Here is a 22,559-nt window from a genome sequence, read left to right on the forward strand (position 1 = left end):
TTCTCTCTTTTTCTTATTTTCTTTTATTTGCCATTTGCTTCAAACCTGCAAATTCTTATGCTGCATAAGTTTGCTAACCATCATCCAATAACTGTGGTAGCCCCAAAGCAGCAGAGCTGTCAAGATGCTTTATTTCAAACCAGCACAAACAGAAATTGGGATGGAAACTTCTAATCACAAATAAATGGACCACCATGCATTTAATGTCTGCTGGTTTGGCCTCCTCCTCCTCTTTTAGAAAGTTGGATGTGTTGGGGGACAAAAGGTCACCAACCACACATTCCTAATAATGGCATGATGGATTCAATTGATCAAGATCAGCCCTCCACAAAAAGTAAAGCAAGATGCAACTCACTCACAAACCACACAAGAGCATCTAATACTTCCCACATGTGAGATCTGTTGGAGAGTCTGTTACAAAGACAGATGCCATCACGGAGACCTCCTATGGTGCTTTAAGAGAAGAAATAAATGGTGCGTTTCATCATGTTACAAACATTTGCATTTTATTGACTCAATAATATGTAGAATTACCTGTTGCAAATGTGTAGCAGCTTTATATCTAGAAGGTCCATTTTTTTGCTCAGTTGTCTTAATTTCCTTGTTCCTGCTAAAGAAAACATAATACTGCCACAGCCGTGCACCATCATTATAACAGTATTAGTTTGGCCAAAAAACTTACATTTTTGTAACATGGTCCAAACAACTTTTTATGGATTACTTTCAACTATAGCTTTGTTGTTGAAAAAAGTTGCTAAACTTTTTCCATTTTAGGCTGATGGACTGAACAACATTTTGGAAGTTTCCTTGGGATACTGATTTATAACCTAAACTTGCTTTAATGTTCTCTATAGCTCTGTTCCTTAACACTTCTGTCTTCACTCATGTTCTCTAACAAAACAATGCATGCTACACTTTTCAGATTTTTATTTATAAAAAAGGAAATTGACAACTGTAATTTCTGGACTATAAGCTGCTACTCTTTTCAGACACTTTGAAAACTGCGATGCGGCTAATATAATTATATAACACCAACTGGTTTCGAAAGGCAGGAAGGAGTGCTACATGATGAAGAGGACAACATAAGCTCAACATTGAATTTGCCTCCAGACAAAAGTGACATTAGCTGTGTTTCCATTTCCATTCACCATAAAATTTGTGCAAACTGGAATTATAAAAATAAATGTACTTAATGGAAACATGCCAATTTAAAACTTTTTTAACAATTTTTGACAAAAAAAAAAACAATCGTTGCGCTAAAATGAGGTGGTTTTTATTGACTCGTGATCAACAACTGAACATTATCACTGGTGGAAAAGAAGAAGTGGTGGTGGGAGGATGATGTCGTGGCATGTTTTTTAATGACTTATTGAATGAACAAATTTATTCAGGTGCAATTTTAACGCTGTTTCTTATTTAAAGAAAACAATGCAATTTTAAAATTGTGTTGTTTTTTTTTTTTACATTATTGGAATATTGACAAAGTTTTGCATAAATTTGTAAAAGAAACAACCAAACAGATTAAGGAAGCGTGTGAGGCTGTTCAATTCTGACTGACTTTAGTGGTTTTAGTGCGCTGGAGGAAGATGATCATGATTAATGACTTTTCTTGGTAGGTATTACGTGGATAAAGCATTTACGGTGTGTAATTATCTTATGTTATAACATGGACACCTGCGGCTTATAGACAAGTCCGCCCCTTATACATACAACTTTTTTTTCAAAGTTTCAAACCTTTGAAAAAAAAGGTTTGGACTTGATAGTCCAGAAATTACAGCCTTTCTCCTTTTCTCTTCACTACAATAAGTTTTTATTTAACAAGTCAGATGGGATGAATAAATAAATATAGATAGGCTGAATTAGGCAGTTAATGCTCGCCAGCTTTATGTGTTACATTTTGGTTGACGGGTCAATCAGTTTCAACTTAAACACTGAGTTTTCTGGCTATTACTGACTCACTGGCACTTGCTCTCTGTAGTTACTTTGAATCACAGGCTGCATTTGGCTAAGCATGTGGGAAATTACGGACTTTCACCAAAGAAGCGCATCAAAGAAAGAGTTTAATAAGATTTCTTCATCTTTGTAGTTAAGTGAAATTTTACGCTCTGTCTAAACAGAAGCCACAAGAGAAGAACACAGTGAGTAAGCAACTTAAAGTTCAAAATAAAAGAGCAGCATTTGCTAAGACGTGCAGGGTTTAATTACAGCTTCAAAGAGCAGCGTTTATATTTGTGCTATATGTCTGCATACAGCAAAAAGTTAAATTCAAAAGATCAGAAAGAATGCATTTCACCCTGGATTTGAGCTATACATGTGTGGTTTAAGGTACAGTAGTTTACTACAGTCAGTCTGTTTTGCTCAAAGCAACAAAGCAATTTTATGTATAATGAAAGACAACTTTGTACTCTAAAGATGTTATCATCTATGTGGACTGGCACTTCAATAACCCAAGATTAAGGCATTTTTCTTGTGGAAGAACTGAAGGTAGACACTGAAAGATTTCTAGTGCAAGGGAAAATGAATTCATGGACTTTTTCCATCTTATATAAAAATACTTCTAAATACTTTCTAAATGCATTTTGCCAAGTGTAAAGGGTAGTTGAAGGAAGCTTAAGGTGTTTTTGGTTTATTTTGAGGAATATGGCTTGGCTTCTTAAGCTCAAGTGAAAAGGACAATTATTTTTCCTGACTCTGCAGATACACTTTGGGAATGCCCCATCAATTCCAACATCACTGAGCACCAGTGGACCAGACCAGACAGATCTCCAGCAACTGCAGAATTCGATGACATGACGAGGAGTTAATTCAACAATTTTATTTTGGGTTGCCTCTAAACATTGCAGGACAGAAACTCTCAAAAACAGGGGCTGGAGACCTTAGCCATGAATGACGGTGCTTAAGGCCTGAGCTCAACCTGATAAAACAACTTTCTGGTGAATTAGAGTGGAGACTGTTAGCCAGACCATGTCATCAATCATCATCAGTGTCTGACCTCACAGATCTACTTTTGGATGAATGGTCAAAGATCCACACAAACACACTCCTGAATCCTGTGGAAAGTCTTTTCCCAATAGAGCTGGAGCCGTCATACCTAGTGTAGGTACAAGATTTTCCTCGACAGATGTTTTATAGCGGTCCAGGCCAGAGAGCACTGACAGTATGACCTTTGGTCCTGCAGGTTGTAATTCAGTTGCCTGGTGCACACATAGTTTAAGAGCCAGACCAGTGAAACCCTTTGGAACTGCTGTATCAATCAGTTGTATGTCAGTTTTGGTGAATGAGACGCCAGCTGTGATGCCTGTTTAAAAACTCAGTGGTTAATATTATTTGACAGCTTTGCTAACAGTTTTCCATTATAGCCCGTGAGCTTATTTATTTAGTGTGTGTAAGCACAAATAGGAAATGATGCTTAGGCATAAAAATGTTTCATTTACAGCTGTAAATGTGTGGTCCTGCTGGTACAGCCTCATTAACCTTTTACAAGGATGTAATGTCTTGCCTGGACCGCTTCAGCAAAAAAAGGTCTCATAAAACAGGCCAAACTTAACAAAGGCAGAAATATTTTACTAGGCTGATGATGAATAACACACAGTTACCACAAATTTCATACATTATCACCTTATAAAGCCATCTTTTTACATGTTCTAACAGAGAGAAACACATCTACACTGGCTTACAAAAGCAAATAATCCCCTTTGATGTTTTTGTGTTTTGTTATATTAGAACCACAAAACTGTTTGTATTTTATAGGGATTGTACGTAATATGCCAATACAAAGTGGGGCATGATGTTGACAGAAGATAACTCCTTCTTTTCAGATATTATCTGAAAAGTGTGAAATGCAATTGTCTTCAACATCAACATTTAATATAATACTGTAATAAATACAATTATAATTTTAAGGCATTTTCTTATCTAAACAACACCAATAAACTGAATTTGTTCATTGAAAATGGTAGAGATTTTTTATTAGCACTCAAACAATGCTTCACTACACCTCCTTTCATTTATGCCAGCATAATTTGTTAAAACTCCCAGTTGTGAGATACAAAGATACATTTAAAGCATAATATTCACTGATCTGTGCATCTCTATTAGCATTTAAAATTCTACAGTTAAATTTAACAAATTAATGTCCTTGATTTGTATTTATTTTTACATTGACTTCTGTTCTTATGTACTCTACTTGCTTATTGAAATATATAAAATTCCCCTCTCACCCTCCGTGGGTGGTCTCTTTCATCCTCTGAGCTCGGGTCCTCTACCAGAGGCCTGGGAGCTTGAGGGTTCTGCGCAGTATCTTGGCTGTGCCTAGAACTGCACATTTCTGGATTGAGATGTCTGATGTTGTTCCTGGGATCTGTTTGAGCCACTGCTCCAGTTTGGGGGTGACTGCCCCGAGGGCCCCGATGACCACAGGCACCACTGTGGTCTTCACCTTCCAGGCCTTCTCCAGTTCCTCTCTGAGGCCCTGGTATTTCTCCAGTTTCTCATGCTCCTTTTTCCTGATGTTGTGGTCACTTGGTATTGCTACATCCACCACAACGGCTTTCCTCTGTTCTTTATCCACCACCACAATGTCCGGTTGGTTCGACATTACCATCTTGTCTGTCTGGATCTGGAAGTCCCACAGGATCTTAGCTCGGTCATTCTCCACCACCTTTGGGGGTGTCCCCCATTTTGACCTCGGGGCTTCCAGTCCATATTCTGCACAGATGTTCCTGTACACTATGCCCGCCACTTGGTTATGTCGTTCCATGTACGCTTTCCCTGCCAGCATCTTGCACCCTGCTGTTATGTGCTGGACTGTCTCAGTCCAGCCGTAGCATTTGTGTTGTACCTCGTCAATCTCAAGTTGTGATAGCAGTTGCCGTTTGCGGATGTTGGAGCACTGAGCTACTAGTTGTTTGGCAGTCATTGTAGACTGTGGGTGTCGAAGTAACCATTCCACCCTCAGTCTTTGCATGTAACCCCTCTGACTAGGGTTACTTGAGTAGTAGCATTCCAACAGATCCATGTTTTCGTCTCTCGCCCATTTCCGTCTTGTTCCAGTAGCCCATTTTTCATCAAGGTGCTCTGGTTCCCCAGCACCTGACGCAGACCTTGTTTGGCCGGGCGACGTCTGAGCCGGCATGTCATGCTTATCAGTGTCTCTCATTGTATGAGGTAGGCTATATAGCTCCAAGGGTCTTGCCTAGGGACCCACACTGCATAGCTCAATTGCACTGTTGTAACTTGCCCCAACCTGGATTCGAACCCCGGTCTCCCAGGTGGTAGACTGGTGTCTTACCCACTGAGCTATACAGTCAGCTATATATATATATATATATATATATATATATATATATATTATAAATACTTAAGATTTCAGCTGTTCATTTCACAATATCTCTGTTTAGCGTTTCTTTAATAATATATACTTTGTTTATTTTGGAGCTGAATTAAAAATTTTAGAATAGAGCAAAAAGGACTGTAAAGTACAAAATCTGGCTCTCTATTTTACTTAAGAAATGACAAAAAAATTATCTCTTGTACTCTGCAACACAAGAGAATAGTATTATTTGTAATTCACAAAACAATCAAACATCCTCACAAAACACACCTTCTCTTGGAAAACCATCACTGCTGATCAAATGTGTTGATTTCCAACGTCTTAGGTAAATTTGAGCAGGGAATGAGGGCTAAAAAGTCCAATTTCGAAGTATTTTAAAGGCCAACATAACTATATAAATGATGTTTGAGTACCATAAACAAAGTTTAAACAGCAGTTTAATATATCCTGCTGTTCCACACATACACACATGTTTAAGGAATGTGCATGTGCAAAAAAAAAGCACATGTGATGGATAGATATTTATTACACTTTGTCCCTTTGTTTTCTCCAGGATGCAAATCAGCAGCCAAACCGCTCAAAATGAACATATGTTTCAACTCGAGTATGCAAGAGGGCCTTGCACAGAGAAACCAGCCTTAGGAGTCACAGCCAGAATGAGGTCATGCAATACCAAATCATGTGAATGCTTAGCGCTGGAATCAGGCCTAAAAGGATGTAAAGCGAATGAGTTCCATATGAGTCAATAAAAAGTGTGATGTAAAGCAATAAAATTAATGAGTTAAAAAAAAACTTTAGGAAAATGTTTTATTAATAATTACATCTAGACACAACTCAAAATTCTGAGTTTAAGAGAAGCTCTGGCCGATGCTTACAAAAGTAGCTTATTATGACAAAAATAACAAACAAAAATATTTCTCACGATCCAAAAATAAATCAGACTAAACTTTTTCTGTTTGAGGTCAGTGGAGAATGTTTTTGTTATTTCCTTCAAATCCATAAGTTTGCATACATTTGTTTAGCATTCTGCAGAACTGTCTTCATAAATTGTATGACTTAAATCAAACATTTTCAGTATCCTCCCACAAGCTTTTCAGAGTTGTTTTGATGGAAATTGCTGACAGAATGAGGCCGTCACATTTTCAGCTTTGTACACAAATTTTCTATGAGTGACTGATATCTTTCTATAACTCAGATATCTGTTGCCCACACTGAATTTTGTAGCTATTTTAACTGTGTGATTAAAATCCATTTGCATGACTCAGTTGTACTCAAGTCTTAACTTCCTGGCTGATGTCATTTCAACATGTCCACACAATGTTCTTTCCTCACGCTGCTATCCAACACCAGTCCCTCCTGAACCAATGCAGAACTGTGGTTTTGAGATTATTTATAAAAAGCTTTGAAAAGACTAAATCATTTTCCTTCCACTTCACAATTATGTACCAATGGTAAAGATTTATGTCTTCATTTTAAATTTTCCAATGAGAAAAGAAACAAATTTGGTGGAAAAATAGTAAAAACAGTCGATTTAGGCCAGATGGTGGCTTCAGAAGAAAGCTGATGGTCCTGCTTGGACGAATGGGGCCTCGTAACTTTAGCCTAAGTCAAGAGGAAAACATGTGGAGTGTCTGAAGGGAACAAACCTCACGTGGTGTATTTTAAAAACCCTCTTAACTGCATCACTTATTTTAAATTGATTCAATTTATCAGTGTAATTCCAAATTCATTTAAAGTTCCAGGCTCAAAATTGCACACACCTTTAACTGAGTGCATCAGTTCGTACATCGGTTTTCTATAAATTGAATTGTTCAAACAAAGTCAGTGTTCACTTATATCACCTTGGATAACAATATAAGGTCATGAAAAAGCATTCCAGAGCATATATGAAACTACAAAAACTAGAACTGTTGTTCCATCTATTCCTCTTTTTTCTTCTTCTCCAAAATCTCCTCCTCTCTCTCTTTTGGCATTCCTACCTAATAGCATCATTACTGACTCTGTCCAGCTAAATACAGGCTCCTTGTAATCTCACACGGGCGGAGTGTTTAAGACAAAAAAAATGAAAAGCTCTCGACAGAAGGAAACAAAGAAAAACACGGGACTCGTAGGAAAAGACGCTGAAAACCAACAAAGGAGGCTTTGAGACGAGAGGCTTTGATCTTACAGAGAAGGTAGAAACTATTCTGCCTTCCCTTCTCATCACTCCTCAGCCGTCTCCCTCTTGCTAATCACAACTGGCAGGAAAACGTTAGACAGGCAAGCTTTCAACTGAGAGGAGTCGGTTTCTACAGCACACAGCTGAAACGCACCAGGAATCTTCATAAAATGAATCCAAACAATTTATGAGATGCTTGATTTAATTTAGAAAAATGTAAATGCTGATTCTTTTCAGCCAGTTTTTAAATTGACACAGCCTCTTTTTCTACACTTCTGTTCAGTCAAGAAAAAGAAAATTTCCATTGCTCTAAATGCAATAATGAAAAAAATATATAAGTACAGCCTTTCTGCTTATATGAAACAATCAGATCCTGCTAATCAAAAGTGTTTCATTTGTTGATCTTCTACTTGATTATCTCTTAGAAGCTTAACATAAAAAACTGAAAATATTCAACACATTTGGATTTTCTCTTATCCCTGTAAATAAAATCCAGTGCAACCAATTACCCCCAAAAGTCACTTAATTAGTACCTGTGTTTGATTTAATTTAAGTATGAACACAACTGTTCTGTGAAGCAGCAGTTTCAGATTTTGTCACCGAGCTTCACAACTGCTTAAAAATAATAAAAAAACAAAGTTGTGGAGGACAAACTGTGGATAAAGCAGGAAAAGTCATGCCACCAGTTTGGCAGCATTTCAGATATTTAAAACAAAAACTAAATTAATAATTACTGATATTGTGATGAATTTTTCAGTCATATCACCTGGCTCTATTTGCATTAAATATACTTTTCATTAAGTTGCATTTCTGCATTAAGTTTTTTTATTGATCTGATGAAATGTTCTAATCTTAAATGTTTTCATTAACTGTATCTGAAATAAAGTCCTTAAGACAGTCTGTAGTTAATCCATAAAATGTGTTTCAATTAAATAAATGAATCTTTCAATATAACATTTTTTGACTATGACTAAGCACACAATGCAAGTTTTGCAAACTTCATTGCAAGTCATAGCTAAGAGTTTGGTAAACATATCTCAATACTGTAACAGTGTGCATTTATGAGATGACAAAATTGAACAAAAGTTATTTTGAAAGGCACTATGAATAAACTTCTTTCCACTAGAACAGGACTGCAGTCCTGTACGTGAGTAAAATGGCTCCAGAAGGAATCCTGCTTCTTTCCTCTCTTTTTTTCTCCCTGCAGGATGGAGTTTCGGGGGCAGACTTCCTGGTTATCTTCCCATACAGGCCTGACCCCAATATCCAGGCATCCTTTTCGCTTCATACACAGGCTCTCTTAGAAACTTGCAAAAGGATAGACTTTAGAAGAACACACAGTGCAGTGTTGTGTTTACCGAGTCAGACTGCAGTATAAATAAAGACTTCTGATGTAAAAGAAGCCAGATCAAACAGGAGGAGCTGTGTTATCTCACTGGGCTGGATAAAACGGAAAGAAAATGGATCTGTGTCATAAATGTCCCAATGAAAACAAAACAGAGAAGGGGACAGAAAGGAAGGCAGAGATCCGGGGTCAAAACAACATTTGGAAAAATGTTCAGCTACCCCTGCTCGCAGTGTGTTGTGCTAATCATTCCTCTACTCCCTGAGGGGATTCACTCTGACATCCTCGTAAACATCTTCAGAAGCAAGCGAATGTCACTTGCCGGTGAAGGACAAACACGCAGCTGTAAAGTCTGTAAAAAGGAGTCAACATGGAAGCTCAAACTCAGGCTGTTGTAACTGTGAGAAGACGATCTCAGAATTTACTTCAACAGACAGGAACAGTTGAAAACCTAAACTTAGTCCAAGACGAAAGCTTTTTCCATTTCTGTTGATACATCAAAGGCATTGCAGTTCTTATATCACATCCTAATAAATTACACACTCAAAAAATACATAATGAATTGGATATTTATTACATTTGTGTATAATAAACAGATTTGCACCTTGTATTATGTGGTTATTTTTTTAAGATGAATGCTCACAGATCAGAGAGAAATATGTGCTTCAGAAAAAATGTTGAAAACCAGCAGAGAAGCAACATCTGGATGAGGAATTTGTGTTCACCGCACAGATCATCTGTCTATTAATTTATTTTCTTTTCCTTCAGGTCTCCTGGTTCAGGTATTTTCAGGTTAACCTGCTTACAGCATTTGACATAAAAATGTTCAGGCTGTGGGAGCAAACTTACACCAAGAGCTATTAACATTTATGGAAAGGATGCTGCCATACATTGTCAAAATATGGCATTAGATGTTTTATCTATCAAGGCAATTCTTATTTTGAGTGTTAAATGTCTCTTACATTTAAGCTAAAAAGCATCCAATCCTGCAGAAATAATCAGATTCATTCAGAGTTGTCCGCTCTCCTCTTCCTCTAAGTGTCCCCTGGAAATGTGTCAAGTTTTTATTAAAATGATTTTGTTCCTGTGTGTTTTTTTTCCCTAAGCACTTTGAAAATAATTGCAATCAATCTCATGATTGTGTCTCTTAAACACAGAATCTGTTGCAGTAAATGGTCTTACGTAACTATTTGCCAGTTCTGACCTGCAGTGCGACGTAGATGTTAAATAACCCGGTGATATATTGTCTAGACATTACTGCTGAGAATGAGAGAGCGCTTAGAAGGTGATGACAATCGTCAAGCTGCGTTACAAAACTAAGAGCCTCGCAGTCACCCCTGACAGAACGCTAATGAAAGAGGCCGTCAGTCCTAACATCTGCACACAGAAACCAAGTCCAACAGTTCCTGCCAGGGAGGAGGTGAGGAACATTCAGAGGGCGGAGTGTCAACAAACTATCATATCTTCCACCTTTCCGACTGCTTTTGTTTGAATTACAAAGAGTAAAATTCAACCACCAAACACTCTCAAAATATTCAAGATTCAACTAATTTTATATTGCAAAATCTCATTAGTTTCCAGACTCAATTTCCAGTTTTTAAATTTAAGACATTTGTTCATAAAGTTGTTCCCAGTTGAGGTTTATAATCTGTGTGGTCCACCAATATGAAAACATATTGCTGACGTTCCAGTTCAGTGTGAAATTACAGCATATGGACAAGCACTAGATCAGCTTCTAAAATCTAGAATGGGTCATAGTTTATTTTGCAATTACTGAGAAAGGGGCTGCCTTGTTATATCTATATTTTTGTTTATGGTCCCTTCAAACCCCCAAAAATAAGAGTTTAGGTTGCAGGATGTTTTACGGTCTTCTGATTTTGTAATCAGAAACCACAACAGCAGCAAAAACTAGATTTTTTTCCCCCTAATCACCATTCCAAACTTCAAAATGTCACATACAAGCAGCTTTCAGTTTTTAAAGTCAAGGTGAAAGAGCAGAAAATTTTAGCTGTTGATTTTTCTTTCATATTCAAAACAATAATTAAAATGTATTTATTTACTTTCCACAACTAAACATTCCCTCACAAAGTATATGACTGACATAATTGTGGGAGGTATCCTTGACCAAACTCATCAGAAATTTGGGGGTGGGAGGGCACTATAGGGATCATTAGTGTAAAACATTAATCTAAGAAGGTCTATGTGCAAAAAGAAAAAAAAAGTGGCATTTTTTTACACTAACTTTACTTGAAAAATAATCTGAACATGTTTCATATTTTTCTAGTCTGTTCAAAACTGCACATGGACCCTTGTTCTAACAGAAAAAGCAGAATAACTGTGAAAAATTGTACAAATTATATATATATATATTTTTTTTTTCTCATGCATGCATTCCTTTCTTTTGATCTGCATTACCTGGGTCATGAAAGGGCACCAGAGCGAAGTTATACAGCGGTCTCTTCGGTCGGCTCAGGGATGTTTCTAAAATCTTAGAAGCTCCCTCGATGACCTGGACCAGGTCGTCGTACATGGAGCCGGTCACATCGAAAACGAACGCCAGGGTGGATGCGCCCTCCGGGATGTCCTCATTCTTGGCCAGGGTGTCCGAGTCCTGCGCGGCTGAAAAGGCCACTGACAATAAAATTAAGAGCCACATAAGTTCAAAAGTCCAAGAATCCTTCTGTGACAGAGTTTTTGTACAGCTGGTTTTCGCCAGTGTGACCCTCAGGGCGAATGTCGACATAAGGGCAGATACATCAGAGCGGTTTATGAAGTGCAGAGTGAGCCAAAGTGGAACACAGGACTCCTTCAGTGCGCCTCGGTGGTTTCTGCAGCCCCTCGGAGGTCTATGAGCTACTCTCCCGGTCCCAGCGGCTCTGGCACTGCAGAGTCAGGACCCTTCATCTGCTCCGACATACAAAGACCACCTCTAAGCTGGCCACACAATCTCCGAGGCGCAAAGCCTGTCCCACTGGACAAGAAGAGGTTTCGCGAGACATCCTGCGTGCATTTTGTTTATTTATTACAAAATATCTGCCTATAGCTCACTTTAAAATATTAACGCATTATGTCGTTTTTTTATATTTAAAATTACTCCACTCGGTTTTTTAAAAACTCTTTCTACTAATTAATTTGGGTTGTTGTGTATTCTCTACTGTCTTCTGTTATTAGGTGCAACGTTTAAGAAAAAATAAATAGTTGGTTGGATTTTAGATATTGAAAAATCTACAAGTTGAAGTGCAACAAGTCGAAAACAGATGTGTGAAGACTCCGAGATTTTCTTGTCGGCGATCAAGTCTGCATTTCCATCTAGTGGTAATATCCTGACATCGCATCTAAATTCAAAACAAAATTCGATGTATTGAAGTATTCTAATAAAACCAATTCTATAATAATATGTTTTGTGAAATCAAATTGTTCTTTTTTTGGCTGCTTAGGACACTTGAGCAAAAAAAAAAAAAAAAAAAGAAATGCAAGTGTGATAACTGTGAAAACCGTCATGTCACTGCTTTGTATAAAAAAACCCAGAAAAAAAAAACAGTCAAACAATAATCAAAAAAGTTGATTTTTCTTTCATTAAAGAAATAAAAATGAGTAATTGAGCAATTTGTCCCTTTTATTACAGCATAAAAAGTCCTGGGTCTATAATTTACATATGGTTTTTATGGACTGACTAGATGTAGAAATGCAATCCAACTTGCTTTTTTTCAGTGCTAGACCTAAAACTAACGGCGGATGCATTAAGGAACATGCCTCAGTCAAAACTTCAAAACTGAAAGTTGCACCTTCTTCATTGGAAAAAAAAAATGTGAAAATGTCTGTGTAGCATGAGAGGCTTTTATCCGATATTTTCAGTTTCTGTGCGACTGCTTTGTTGTGTCCTGCCAATATTTTTATTCATAGAACTTGACTGTTGTGTCAAACACAAACATTCCAAAAGAAAACATGAACCAATAGGTTTTTTTTTCACAACACTGACTCACATTAGTTTTTCCAGAGAACTAGAAACTAAATGCAACTTCCACTTTATTTCTAGTGCTGGAGACACTAAGTAAAGAGATCTCTATGACCTTATAGGTCTACATGGTTTATTCCTGACAAAATCCACTCAGAAATGTTTTTGCCCAAAGACTATCCGGCAGGCTCTATACAGACCAATTCAAAAAGTTCAAATTATAGTCTTTCATAAACAGAGAACAGAGAATGCATTGAGTTAAGAACTGGAGTGAAATGATCAACAGGTAGCAGCATGTATTTATTTGCAGAGTATAAGAAATCACAGTTACAAAGGTACAACCTACTTCAAATAAAGATGTACAATAGCATTTTTTGTGACACAAGACCTTTTATTTTTTATCTAACGGGATTTTTTTTTTTGCCTAAATCCTCTTTTGGAAATAAAAAGGTGGGTTTTTTGTTGTTGTTTGTTGCCAAAGTTACTTTTAGCAAAAAATGACTCGGGCCATTATTTTAGGAAGGTTTCCTAAGGCCTAAGAAGAGCTGATGTGGTTGTGACTTATTCCAATCATTAATGTAGCCTTTTCAGAAAAAACATTCTGTACAACTAGTTTTATCTGCAGTAAATAATGTTACCTCCAGTTTTATCTACACCACTACATTCAGACGTATTATTTTGTCCCAACTAAAAGTGAAAGTATTCAATAAAAAGGCAGAAGCAGGTTTATGCATGTGACAAAATGCCCCTTGGCCATTTGTTAGCAGCTCTCAGTTTCCATATGACTGCAATGCCAAATTCCCCTTTTCAAATAAACAGCTTTTCTGAGAAACACTCACCAGCCACTGTTTGCCGGTTCAGTTCAACGCAAATTGAAAATAAGGCCACCACATGTGTTCAGACACCTGTACCTTGCAAAGACAATTTGCCAAAGTTCAAACTGAGCATCATAAGAGGGAAGAATCAGGATTTAAGTAACTTTGAATGAAGAGCGATTATTGCTGCTAAATCAGATTTCATGTGACGGGGCCTTTCGCTACAGAGTCAAAACATATTCAACTAGATCCATCGGTGGTCCATATCAGCTTCAGACCAAGTAATGAAGGAAGAGACAAAACATGAGACTTATTAAAGAGACTTTCATTTTTGAAAGCACATGTCTCAGACAAATTTGTTTCACTTTTGTTGACTGTGGGAGGGATTATAGTGCCATCAGTATTTGCTTCACAGACAGTGAGGTTTCCTCATCGACACCAGGCGCTCTTTTAAAGAAGCAAGGTAAGACTAACACTGATGTGTCTATTGCAATACTTCCAGTTACTAACTTATGTTGATTCAAAGTTTTGCTGAATTTATGAACTTAGTTATTGATATTTAGAAAAGTAGCATGTAAACTTAGAACTGCTCTGTAGGAGGGCCAATAAGTTCAGATTTTGTCTTTAGTAATTAAACTTCTCAAAGAAACTAAAACTAATTAAAAGAGAAACTTAAAAAAAAAACAGAGTCATTAGTGGTGGACGATTATCTCTAAGACAGAAACATTTGAAGAAAAGTAATTTGTGGCAGTAAACATCAAATAAAAGTTTAAAATTTATCTACACACACCCACCAACAGGTGGCAAACAAAGACAGGCGAGGACCAGAACACCAAGGCTCAAGAGCTCTGATATGCATGAGTGCAGAAGTAATTCAATGATGGCAGAAGCAATTTTTTTTCACACATACTGTAATAATTCATAGTAAATAAACAGTACCAGATTGTTTGCCTCCAAAAAGATTTTAAAAATGCTGTCTAGATCTGAATGAGAGGTGCAAAACTACAAGTTTCCTTTGTGTCTTAGTCTTGAATTAACTGCAAATAACTTTGCACATGGTCTGTAGATGATGTTTGCTGAGAAGAAACAGAATAATTTGAAATAAAATGAAGATGTTCTAGGAGAATAGGCGGCATCAGGATTTTGTCGCCACCTGCTGGTGCTCCAGCGGTATTCTGATTTTCTGCCAACTAATCCTTTTCCCTAAACGTCTGCAATTTTCAAAAGTTATTTCGATCTCTTCTGCCGTCTGATCTATAAATAAAAACAAATGTAAAACTTGTCGGTAGTGATGATCATTAAAAAGTTTTGGTGAAAGCTGACAAAGTCAAAGCAGATAAAGACCAATCTTTGAAATGTAACTAATGTTGCATGCTGTGGTTATGCAACCCACGGGGCAGTTCTGATTTCCAACTTCCTGTAACAATAATGCAAAAGAAACTACAGATGTATGTGGGTTGGCATTTCCAGTTTTGTCACAATGCATTGCTTTCTATTTACTTTTCTCTGTCAACAAATAGTTGTGTAATCCACAGTGATATCTTTCTTTCCCATCCCAAAGTGAGTGAATATCAAAGGTTCCTTCAGTTCACCAGAGCAGCAGCCCATCATGAACTCCAAGCTGAGTGAGAATCATCAGAAAGAAATCTGCTCCCAGCTGGGACATGTTCAACTGAAACTGCTCTACAAAGCCACCGTCCATGGTTATACTGCTTCTGCCTTTCACCAGCAATGTGACACCCTGTCACCCACTGTGTCTGTGGGCTACAATGTCTCTGGTTACATTTTTGGAGGCTACACCAGACAACCTTTTAATCAGTCTGGACAGTATGCCAACGATGACCAGGCATTTCTTTTTACTTTTGAGGGAAGAAAACTCATCAAATATCCAGTTGCTAATGCTGCATATGCTGTTAGAATGATGAACAACTGTGGTCCTTATTTTGGAGAATCTCTGGTTCTCGTTCATACGGGCAAGCCAATTGTATACAGCAACGCAGCAAGTTATTACCCATTCAATGCTGCACAGATGCATGGCAATGACTTGAACTTGATAGACTGTGAGGTCTACCAGGTTTTGGGTGAGTTACTTTTAAATGACTGAATATTGTTTTTATATAGACATTTTGACATTTTATGCATTTTCTAACTCAAGTTTGCTTTTCAACACTGACCGTGACAGAGGTGACTAAATTCGAGGATCCATGGCGGACTGTAACCTGGAACATTGAGTAAGATGAACGAAGACTCACACCTGCATACAATAACATAACTGCTGGGAGGTAAAGTGAGATCTGTTGGAAACCTAGCTAACAATACTGCGGTGTAAACACTGCAGTTTTTTTGTTCTCCTGCCATGGTTACGGACGAGGACAACACAAAGGTTATTACAGAAACGATCTGACTTTACTCACAAAGCATGAAGATAACATTCAAAACAACAAAGAAACAGAAACTCAACAGTCTGCAGAGATTGATTAGTCATTTTACAGTATTCTACACTACAGCTCAGAGTTTTTCTAAATTTACATGATGCAATAATGGGTTTGAGCCATTTGCAAACAAAACATTCCAACTCAATCTTCTATATAGAATATCTGAGTATGTTACAGTGGTTTCAGTCTAAAACTTAAAACAACAGATTTTTGAGGAAGTGTGTAATTAAAGCTAATTTTAAATTTTGCAATTCTTTGCCATTTTCCTGTAGTTGACAAGCCATCCGTGATACTGTCATTGATGGTGTCTTTCAAATTCAGTTTGAATCTGTTACAGTTACATATCATGTCTAAGGTAATTAATTTTGTTTATGTTTTAGATTGTAACTGCAGTAAAACATAAGTTTAATGCTTTACTTGTCTGGCCGAACCTCCTCTGCTTGTGCAGAGGGGAGCGGGGGGAAGTGAGATTTTTCTTTTTCAACTGAAAATATCAACAGGAGAACTGAAAATTCATCAGTTTAAATCTACAGAGCTGATGTTGCACAACTTTAAACCAGACTTGTGACTCCAACCTACTGCAATGGCGCCACACACAGCATCAGAACCAAATATGTTGATTTGACCTATTCACATGTACTGTTATTTATTCCATTATTTACAGTATAAACTTTGTAGTTACACAATTGGCTTTTATACAGCAGAGCTAGCTCCTAATTTGGACTTGGTTTTCCCAAATTTCAAGAGATGTCAATTTTGTTTTCATCACAGTGGCAGAAGTGTAGGATGCATGTCAGTGCACTGAATTAGTCTGATTTAACCGAAAGCAAGTTCAATGCAAATGACTAGGATTAATTTAATTACCATATAAAGAATAAAAGTTCCACATTAGATGCAGTTTGACCTGAATCTTAATTGATCTGTTATTTAAATTCATGGTTGAATCAAAACACCCATCACACTGAAAATAAATAAATAAATATATATATATATATATATATATATATATATATATATATATATATATATATATATATATATATATATATATTTTTTTTTTTTTTTTTTTTTTTTTTTTTTACCTTCAAACAGACACAAGCTGGAGCTGATGAATTACATAGAGAACTACAAACCCCTGATCAGTTCTGTGTCCCAGGCTCGGATTTTACTTATTGGACCGGTTGGAGTTGGAAAGTCCAGCTTCTTCAATTCCGTCAACTCTGTATTCAGAGGCCATGTCACCAACCAGGCCATGTCTGGTTGTTCCTCCACCAGCCTCACCACTCAGGTCTGAATCAGCCACATTTACATTATTTTTATAGTAATTAATCTGAAATAAAAATCCTTCCATTATTCCTGTTGTCTGTGTATTAATTCACGTTTTTAGTTTCGAACTTACTCACTGAAAGCTGGAAGAGAAGGCAGACTTCTGCCGGTCACCCTGTGTGACACGATGGGACTGGAGAGCAGCAACGACACAGGCCTTGACATAGAAGATATAACCAGCATCCTCAAAGGTCATCTGCCTGACTGTTACCAGGTGTGAGATTTGATTACATCGTACATGATGGAGCATGAATTTGACAGCAGTTAACCTAAACAAAGCTTTTGTTTTTCTCCCCCCTTGAAACATTACTGCAGTTCAACCCTGCTGCTCCCCTGGATCCTGAAGCTAGTGGCTATCGCAAGTCTCCAAGTCTCAAAGACAAGATCCACTGTGTCACATACGTACTTGATGCCTGCAACATCTCCATTATGCCCACAAAGATGGAGGAGAAGCTGAGCGCTATCCGCAAAAAGGCCAACCATCTACGTCAGTAAAGCCGAATCTCTTATAGTAATATAATGAAAATGTGTAAACACATGTATCACATTAGTAGTCACTGTTCTTCGTGAAATCACATATTGTTTTACTGCATTTCAAACCAGACGTTTACAACCAGCATAATAAACAATAGTCAGAGTCTTTCCCCCCGCCCCCTTCCTCAGTGTATGGCTTTAAATCAAACTAATTGCTTTCTGTTTTCAGTTAGAATAGCAAAACTTTTTTCTCCTTGCTAAATGCCAACAGAATGTTTCTTCAACTCAGAAGTTCACATTTTTTTGAGAAGCTGAAAGTAGGGTCAAACTTTAAGCTTCTCACGAGTTTGCAGAAATCCTGAAAGAACTGGTGTACTGGTTTGTAAGAGAACGGGCTCAAAATTAATCTTAATGTCCCAAAGTGAGTTTTAAAAAATTTGATTTTTGTCTTTATGGCTTCTTCCTTTCAGCTAAGTTAGTAGAGGACGCTTATTTGTGAATAATGACTCTCTTTTCACCTTCAGCTAGTGTCTTCTCAAGGTCTTTTGCATTTGTTGTGGGGTTCATTTGCACAGTTCAAAACCAAAATGCATCCACAAATGTCCTTGCTGACCTAAAAGTTAATAAACATTACGTTTCTTTTGAATCACGACTATTTGACTATTTGATTTATAGTCAAATTGAGAAAATTTTTTAAACTAATTTGGTAGTATATTTAGTATAATTTTATGTTTCAAGTAATGGCTCCATGTCTAAAGAAAATACTTGCAGTGAAGTTATTTAAAAGTCGCCTGCCACTTCGGTGCACAAATCAATCTATTGAGCCTCCAGTGTGAAATGTTTCTGCTTGTATTTGCAGGGATTCCTCAGCTGGTTGTACTGACCAAAGTTGATGCAGCCTGTTCCTTAGTGAAGGAGGACCTGACAAACGTCTATCAGAGCATCTACATCAAGGAGATAGTGAGTCTTGTTACACAAAGAACATTTTATCAGAAAGTTCCTTGCTGTTGTTGTTGTTCAGCAAATTTGATCTGAATAATCTGTGCTCTATGATGCAGATGCAACAGGCCAGCACAAAGCTTGGCATACCGCTGAGCTGCATTGTTCCAGTGAGGAATTACACCGAGACGTTGGATCTAGACGTCAACTGTGACATCCTGCTGCTCAGTGCTATCACCCAGATGCTTCGATCGGCGGACAATTTTTATGATGATTTTAGCGACCAATTGAGCGCGCTTCAAACCAGGGAATAAGATTTAGAAAAAGCAGATGCAACAGGTCAACTGCTGTAAATCCTAAAATTTTACCTATGTATTTTTTACCCGCATAGGTTTAATGTTCTACAAAATAAAATATCCCATGTATCTAAGCATTTAATTTTCATTTCAAGCTTGAAAAGCTAAACATATAATTCTAACTTTCAGCATATTAATGTTACTATTCCATTTAGCTGTTCTCCCTGGGAATATTGTTCACCGAAAAGCATGCTTGTTAAACTGCATCTCTGCACATGTGAGGTTCTGCATAACCTAACCTAACTGTGGAGTCATATAGTGTCAGTTTGAGGCAGGATCAAAATGCAGACTGGAGCTTCATCCCGAAGAAATTTAACAATTAATCCAAAAAAAAAAAAAAAAACAACAACTTACGAGTATGAGAGGAGAACACACAAGAAGCCAGGCAGCAGAACCCCAGATAGACCACAAGGTGGCAACAGAGGAACCTATAATAGTAGTGAGTAAAATAGAAGGAGGAACTTAAACAGTGACAGGTGGCTAATTGTTAAATAAGGTGCAGATGTGAGAGGAGACAGGCAGGAGACCCTTTCTTGTTATTAAGTGTTTGGAAATGGAAATAACCTTTTGAAAATCACCTCAGCTGTTATCAATGAAAAGGTAATAATTCATAAATTTTCAGTGAGTATCTATTAAAAAACAGGATGTTGGAGATAATGCGTCCCTTCTCAATAAACAACAGAACTTCTCTATTGGCATTACAGCAACCAAACCAGCTGTATCCGATAATAGTCTCCCACTCGTCTGTAAAACATTGTTACTGTATATTATTAGATTAAAAACTTTAGGGAGAAAGCTAAGTGGAAACTTAGAATTAGGCTGAAAAATTATGGAACCCCTAATGGACAACTTTAAAGAATTACAATGACTTTTGGATTTATTTCTGTCAAATGTGGTGTTTTTTCACAGTAGTCAGACAAAAAGAAATTGTATTTTAAAATTTTACATTTTACATCAATGCATTCAATTCTCCAGCTCCATAATACATTTTTTTTTTCTGAGCACAACTTGTTTTCAAAGGAAAATACAAAGATCATATTTGTTTTAGCACTAGGGGGAACTATTTCACCACTTTTTAGACAAACTAAGGGATAAAAAGGAAACGAAACAAAAAAATGCACATGGACATGGTTTTTTTCATTTAATTTTACTAGGTGTTTACTGCAGGATGCTAATGGAAAGCTATGTGGAAATATTAAAATACAAGTCCTGACCTCACTAACCAAGATTTGCTCAACTAATGAGGACAGACAATCTGTGTTGCTGATGATTTTGCATGGCAAACAAAGTGGAAGGCCAGAGTTCGTGGAAAAGACATCTTTCCAAATCTGGCATTGCGGTGATTACACAACATGTTTCTCTGTAACAATAAAACACCTGCTTTCTCAGATAAAAAAAAAAGAAGCTGGAGGCGCATCCTGTACCTCAAATGCTCTCACGGAAAAAAGGGGTTGTTAGAACATGTTCACCTACACATTTATTTAGGTCTTGCTCTGTAAGCCAGTGCAGTGATAGTTAACTTATCTTAGAATTAAGCAAATTTTTAGGTGAGCAACAAGTCAAATACACCACTAAAAACCTGCTTAGAGGCAAGGAATTTCAATAATCTGGTTCAAAGGGGAAATTCCTAATTCATTTGTAGACAAGTCAGGTTAAATGTCAAAGTAACTATGCAACTCTAATCTAAAAATATTGAAAGAATTTACTCCAGAAGTAGAAGTCTTTTGAATCGCAAGAATGTTGTATTGCATTTTGCAGCTTTATTTTTAATGTTTCATGTGCATGTAATACTGACTGCTGCTAACATTAACCATATTGACAACCTGGTTTCTAAGGTGGAACTTCCAAAATTTGTTCTTTGAAAACAGAAAGTGCTTCTTGCACCAAGAAATAGTTGAATTACTTCAACTATTTCCCCTCTGATGGATTATAGAGATTTGCTATTCAATTGCTGCAGCAAAACTACATAATTGCTTGCTTTTGTGTAGGATTTTTTTGCCTTTATTATCTGTGCTTTCAGGGGGACATTGCAGGTGTTTGTGTCTGTTTTCATCCATTTAAGTAACCCTCTTTATATCCACGACACTGGCTCCGCCCACATGCGGACATAGAGCAAACCTCTGACAAACAGTGTTATAATGACAATAGTGAAACTCAATGAGTTACCCAAGATGTTTTTTGCCTTATAAGGCCACACTGAGGGAACAACAACAAGCAAGAAAATTCTCTGTAAGGTTATTTGTGGGAAACAGAGAAATCAGCGTTAAAGCTCAAGTTTTTTGCAGCCAGTGGAAGAATGAGGGGCACAAAGTATCATTGGATGTGATCGTGAAAGCTGTGTAGATTTTGCTCTACAAAATGGGAGAGAAATGACTTAAATAACATCTGCTTGTGAAAATCTGACTTCAGTAAGATACTTTGAAATAAGCAGTAGCATAAAAAGGTGCTTAGATGTAAATACCGCAGTTACTGCAGCACTTGTTGTCATGCTAGCATTGGAATTTGCACACATAAAATAACATGTAACTACCTTCACTTATTGATCTTTGATTTGACTATCATTAAGTGCCATTATGTGCCATTATGATATACTCAAAATCTCTATGATCCTAGCACGTTATCAATGATGAACATTGGCAATGTCCAAGGAGGTTTACTTCCTTTCAATGTAAGGGGTGTGTACTTTGGGACAAATTGTGACCACCAACCGGTCAGCTGCTGGCAAACCCCCTTGAATGATTGACAGGTGGTGTTATGTCAATTAGGCATTACTTCAAATAGTTATATCAAACAAATACTGAAATAGGAAACATCAAATTGTGTGTTTGTATTGTCACAAAATGCAAGTATAAATGGATATGAATGCAAGGCTCTGTACTGTTTCCCAAAAATAATCCGATAAAGATGATTTATTCCATTTTGTTTATACAGGTGCAAACAATAGAGAACTGTATTATTTTTTTAATAATTGTTCCAAAACGTCATAGGTTTATTTTTTTATTTGATTTGATTTAGTTTTTTGGCAGTCAGTTAGGTCTTGGCAGAACTTGCACACTTGGCAGCATCACACACGCCTGTGGGGGCGGCAATGAAGATTTTCCTAACCTGACTAGTCAAATAATCCCAATTGCAGCATTTGAGTCACGGAACTTAGTTTAACCGTCTCAACTGACACAAGACAATTAGTTTCTGTAATTTCTGAAGTGTTCTTTGAGAGAGCACTTGATGCCAAATTTAACCTATTGTGATCTGTTTTGAACCTTCCACAGTAAATGGCAATGTACTTTTTTCTTTAAATGTGTGCACTTGATTTAGATAGGTCCCAGAAAAAAAACACTATTTTATTCACTTAAAATAGTGTTTTATTTTAAGTGAATAAAACACTATACAACACACAATTTAATGAATAAGGCAAAATGGATGC

General features: G+C 37.1%; 2 protein-coding genes across 2 annotated transcripts in view; one reads left to right on the forward strand and one right to left on the reverse strand.

The window, feature by feature from the left end:
- The window catches only part of hmcn1 (hemicentin 1), an 80,992-nt gene extending 69,123 nt beyond the window's left edge, over nt 1–11,869 (reverse strand). Inside the window, exon 1 of the mRNA XM_014980318.2 lies at nt 11,251–11,869. Within this exon, the coding sequence (XP_014835804.2) occupies nt 11,251–11,578 (328 nt within the window). The 5' untranslated portion in view covers nt 11,579–11,869. The remainder of the gene's footprint in view (nt 1–11,250) is intronic.
- Nucleotides 11,870–13,979: 2,110 nt separating this feature from the next.
- On the forward strand, nt 13,980–19,484 carry LOC106913884 (interferon-induced protein 44-like). The gene is made up of 8 exons (XM_014980321.2): nt 13,980–14,068; nt 15,167–15,686; nt 15,788–15,836; nt 17,133–17,328; nt 17,428–17,580; nt 17,682–17,853; nt 18,700–18,800; nt 18,899–19,484. The coding sequence occupies exons 2-8, from the start codon at nt 15,215–15,217 to the stop codon at nt 19,091–19,093; spliced, it is 1,338 nt and encodes a 445-aa protein (XP_014835807.2). The 5' UTR covers nt 13,980–14,068; nt 15,167–15,214; the 3' UTR covers nt 19,094–19,484.
- The last annotated feature ends 3,075 nt before the right edge of the window (nt 19,485–22,559 follow it).

The sequence above is a fragment of the Poecilia mexicana genome, unplaced genomic scaffold (assembly GCF_051168715.1).
Source record: "Poecilia mexicana isolate PSO_F unplaced genomic scaffold, ASM5116871v1 scaffold_8, whole genome shotgun sequence".
Classification (NCBI taxonomy): domain Eukaryota; kingdom Metazoa; phylum Chordata; class Actinopteri; order Cyprinodontiformes; family Poeciliidae; genus Poecilia; species Poecilia mexicana.

Bases quoted from the DNA above. Each gene is read 5' to 3' on its own strand.
- LOC106913884 (XM_014980321.2), top strand. From the start codon at position 15,215: ATGAACTCCAAGCTGAGTGAGAATCATCAGAAAGAAATCTGCTCCCAG. The intron at 15,837-17,132 runs GTAAGATGAACG...ACCTTCAAACAG, and splicing joins ACTGTAACCTGGAACATTGA to ACACAAGCTGGAGCTGATGA. The intron at 18,801-18,898 runs GTGAGTCTTGTT...TCTATGATGCAG, and splicing joins GCATCTACATCAAGGAGATA to ATGCAACAGGCCAGCACAAA.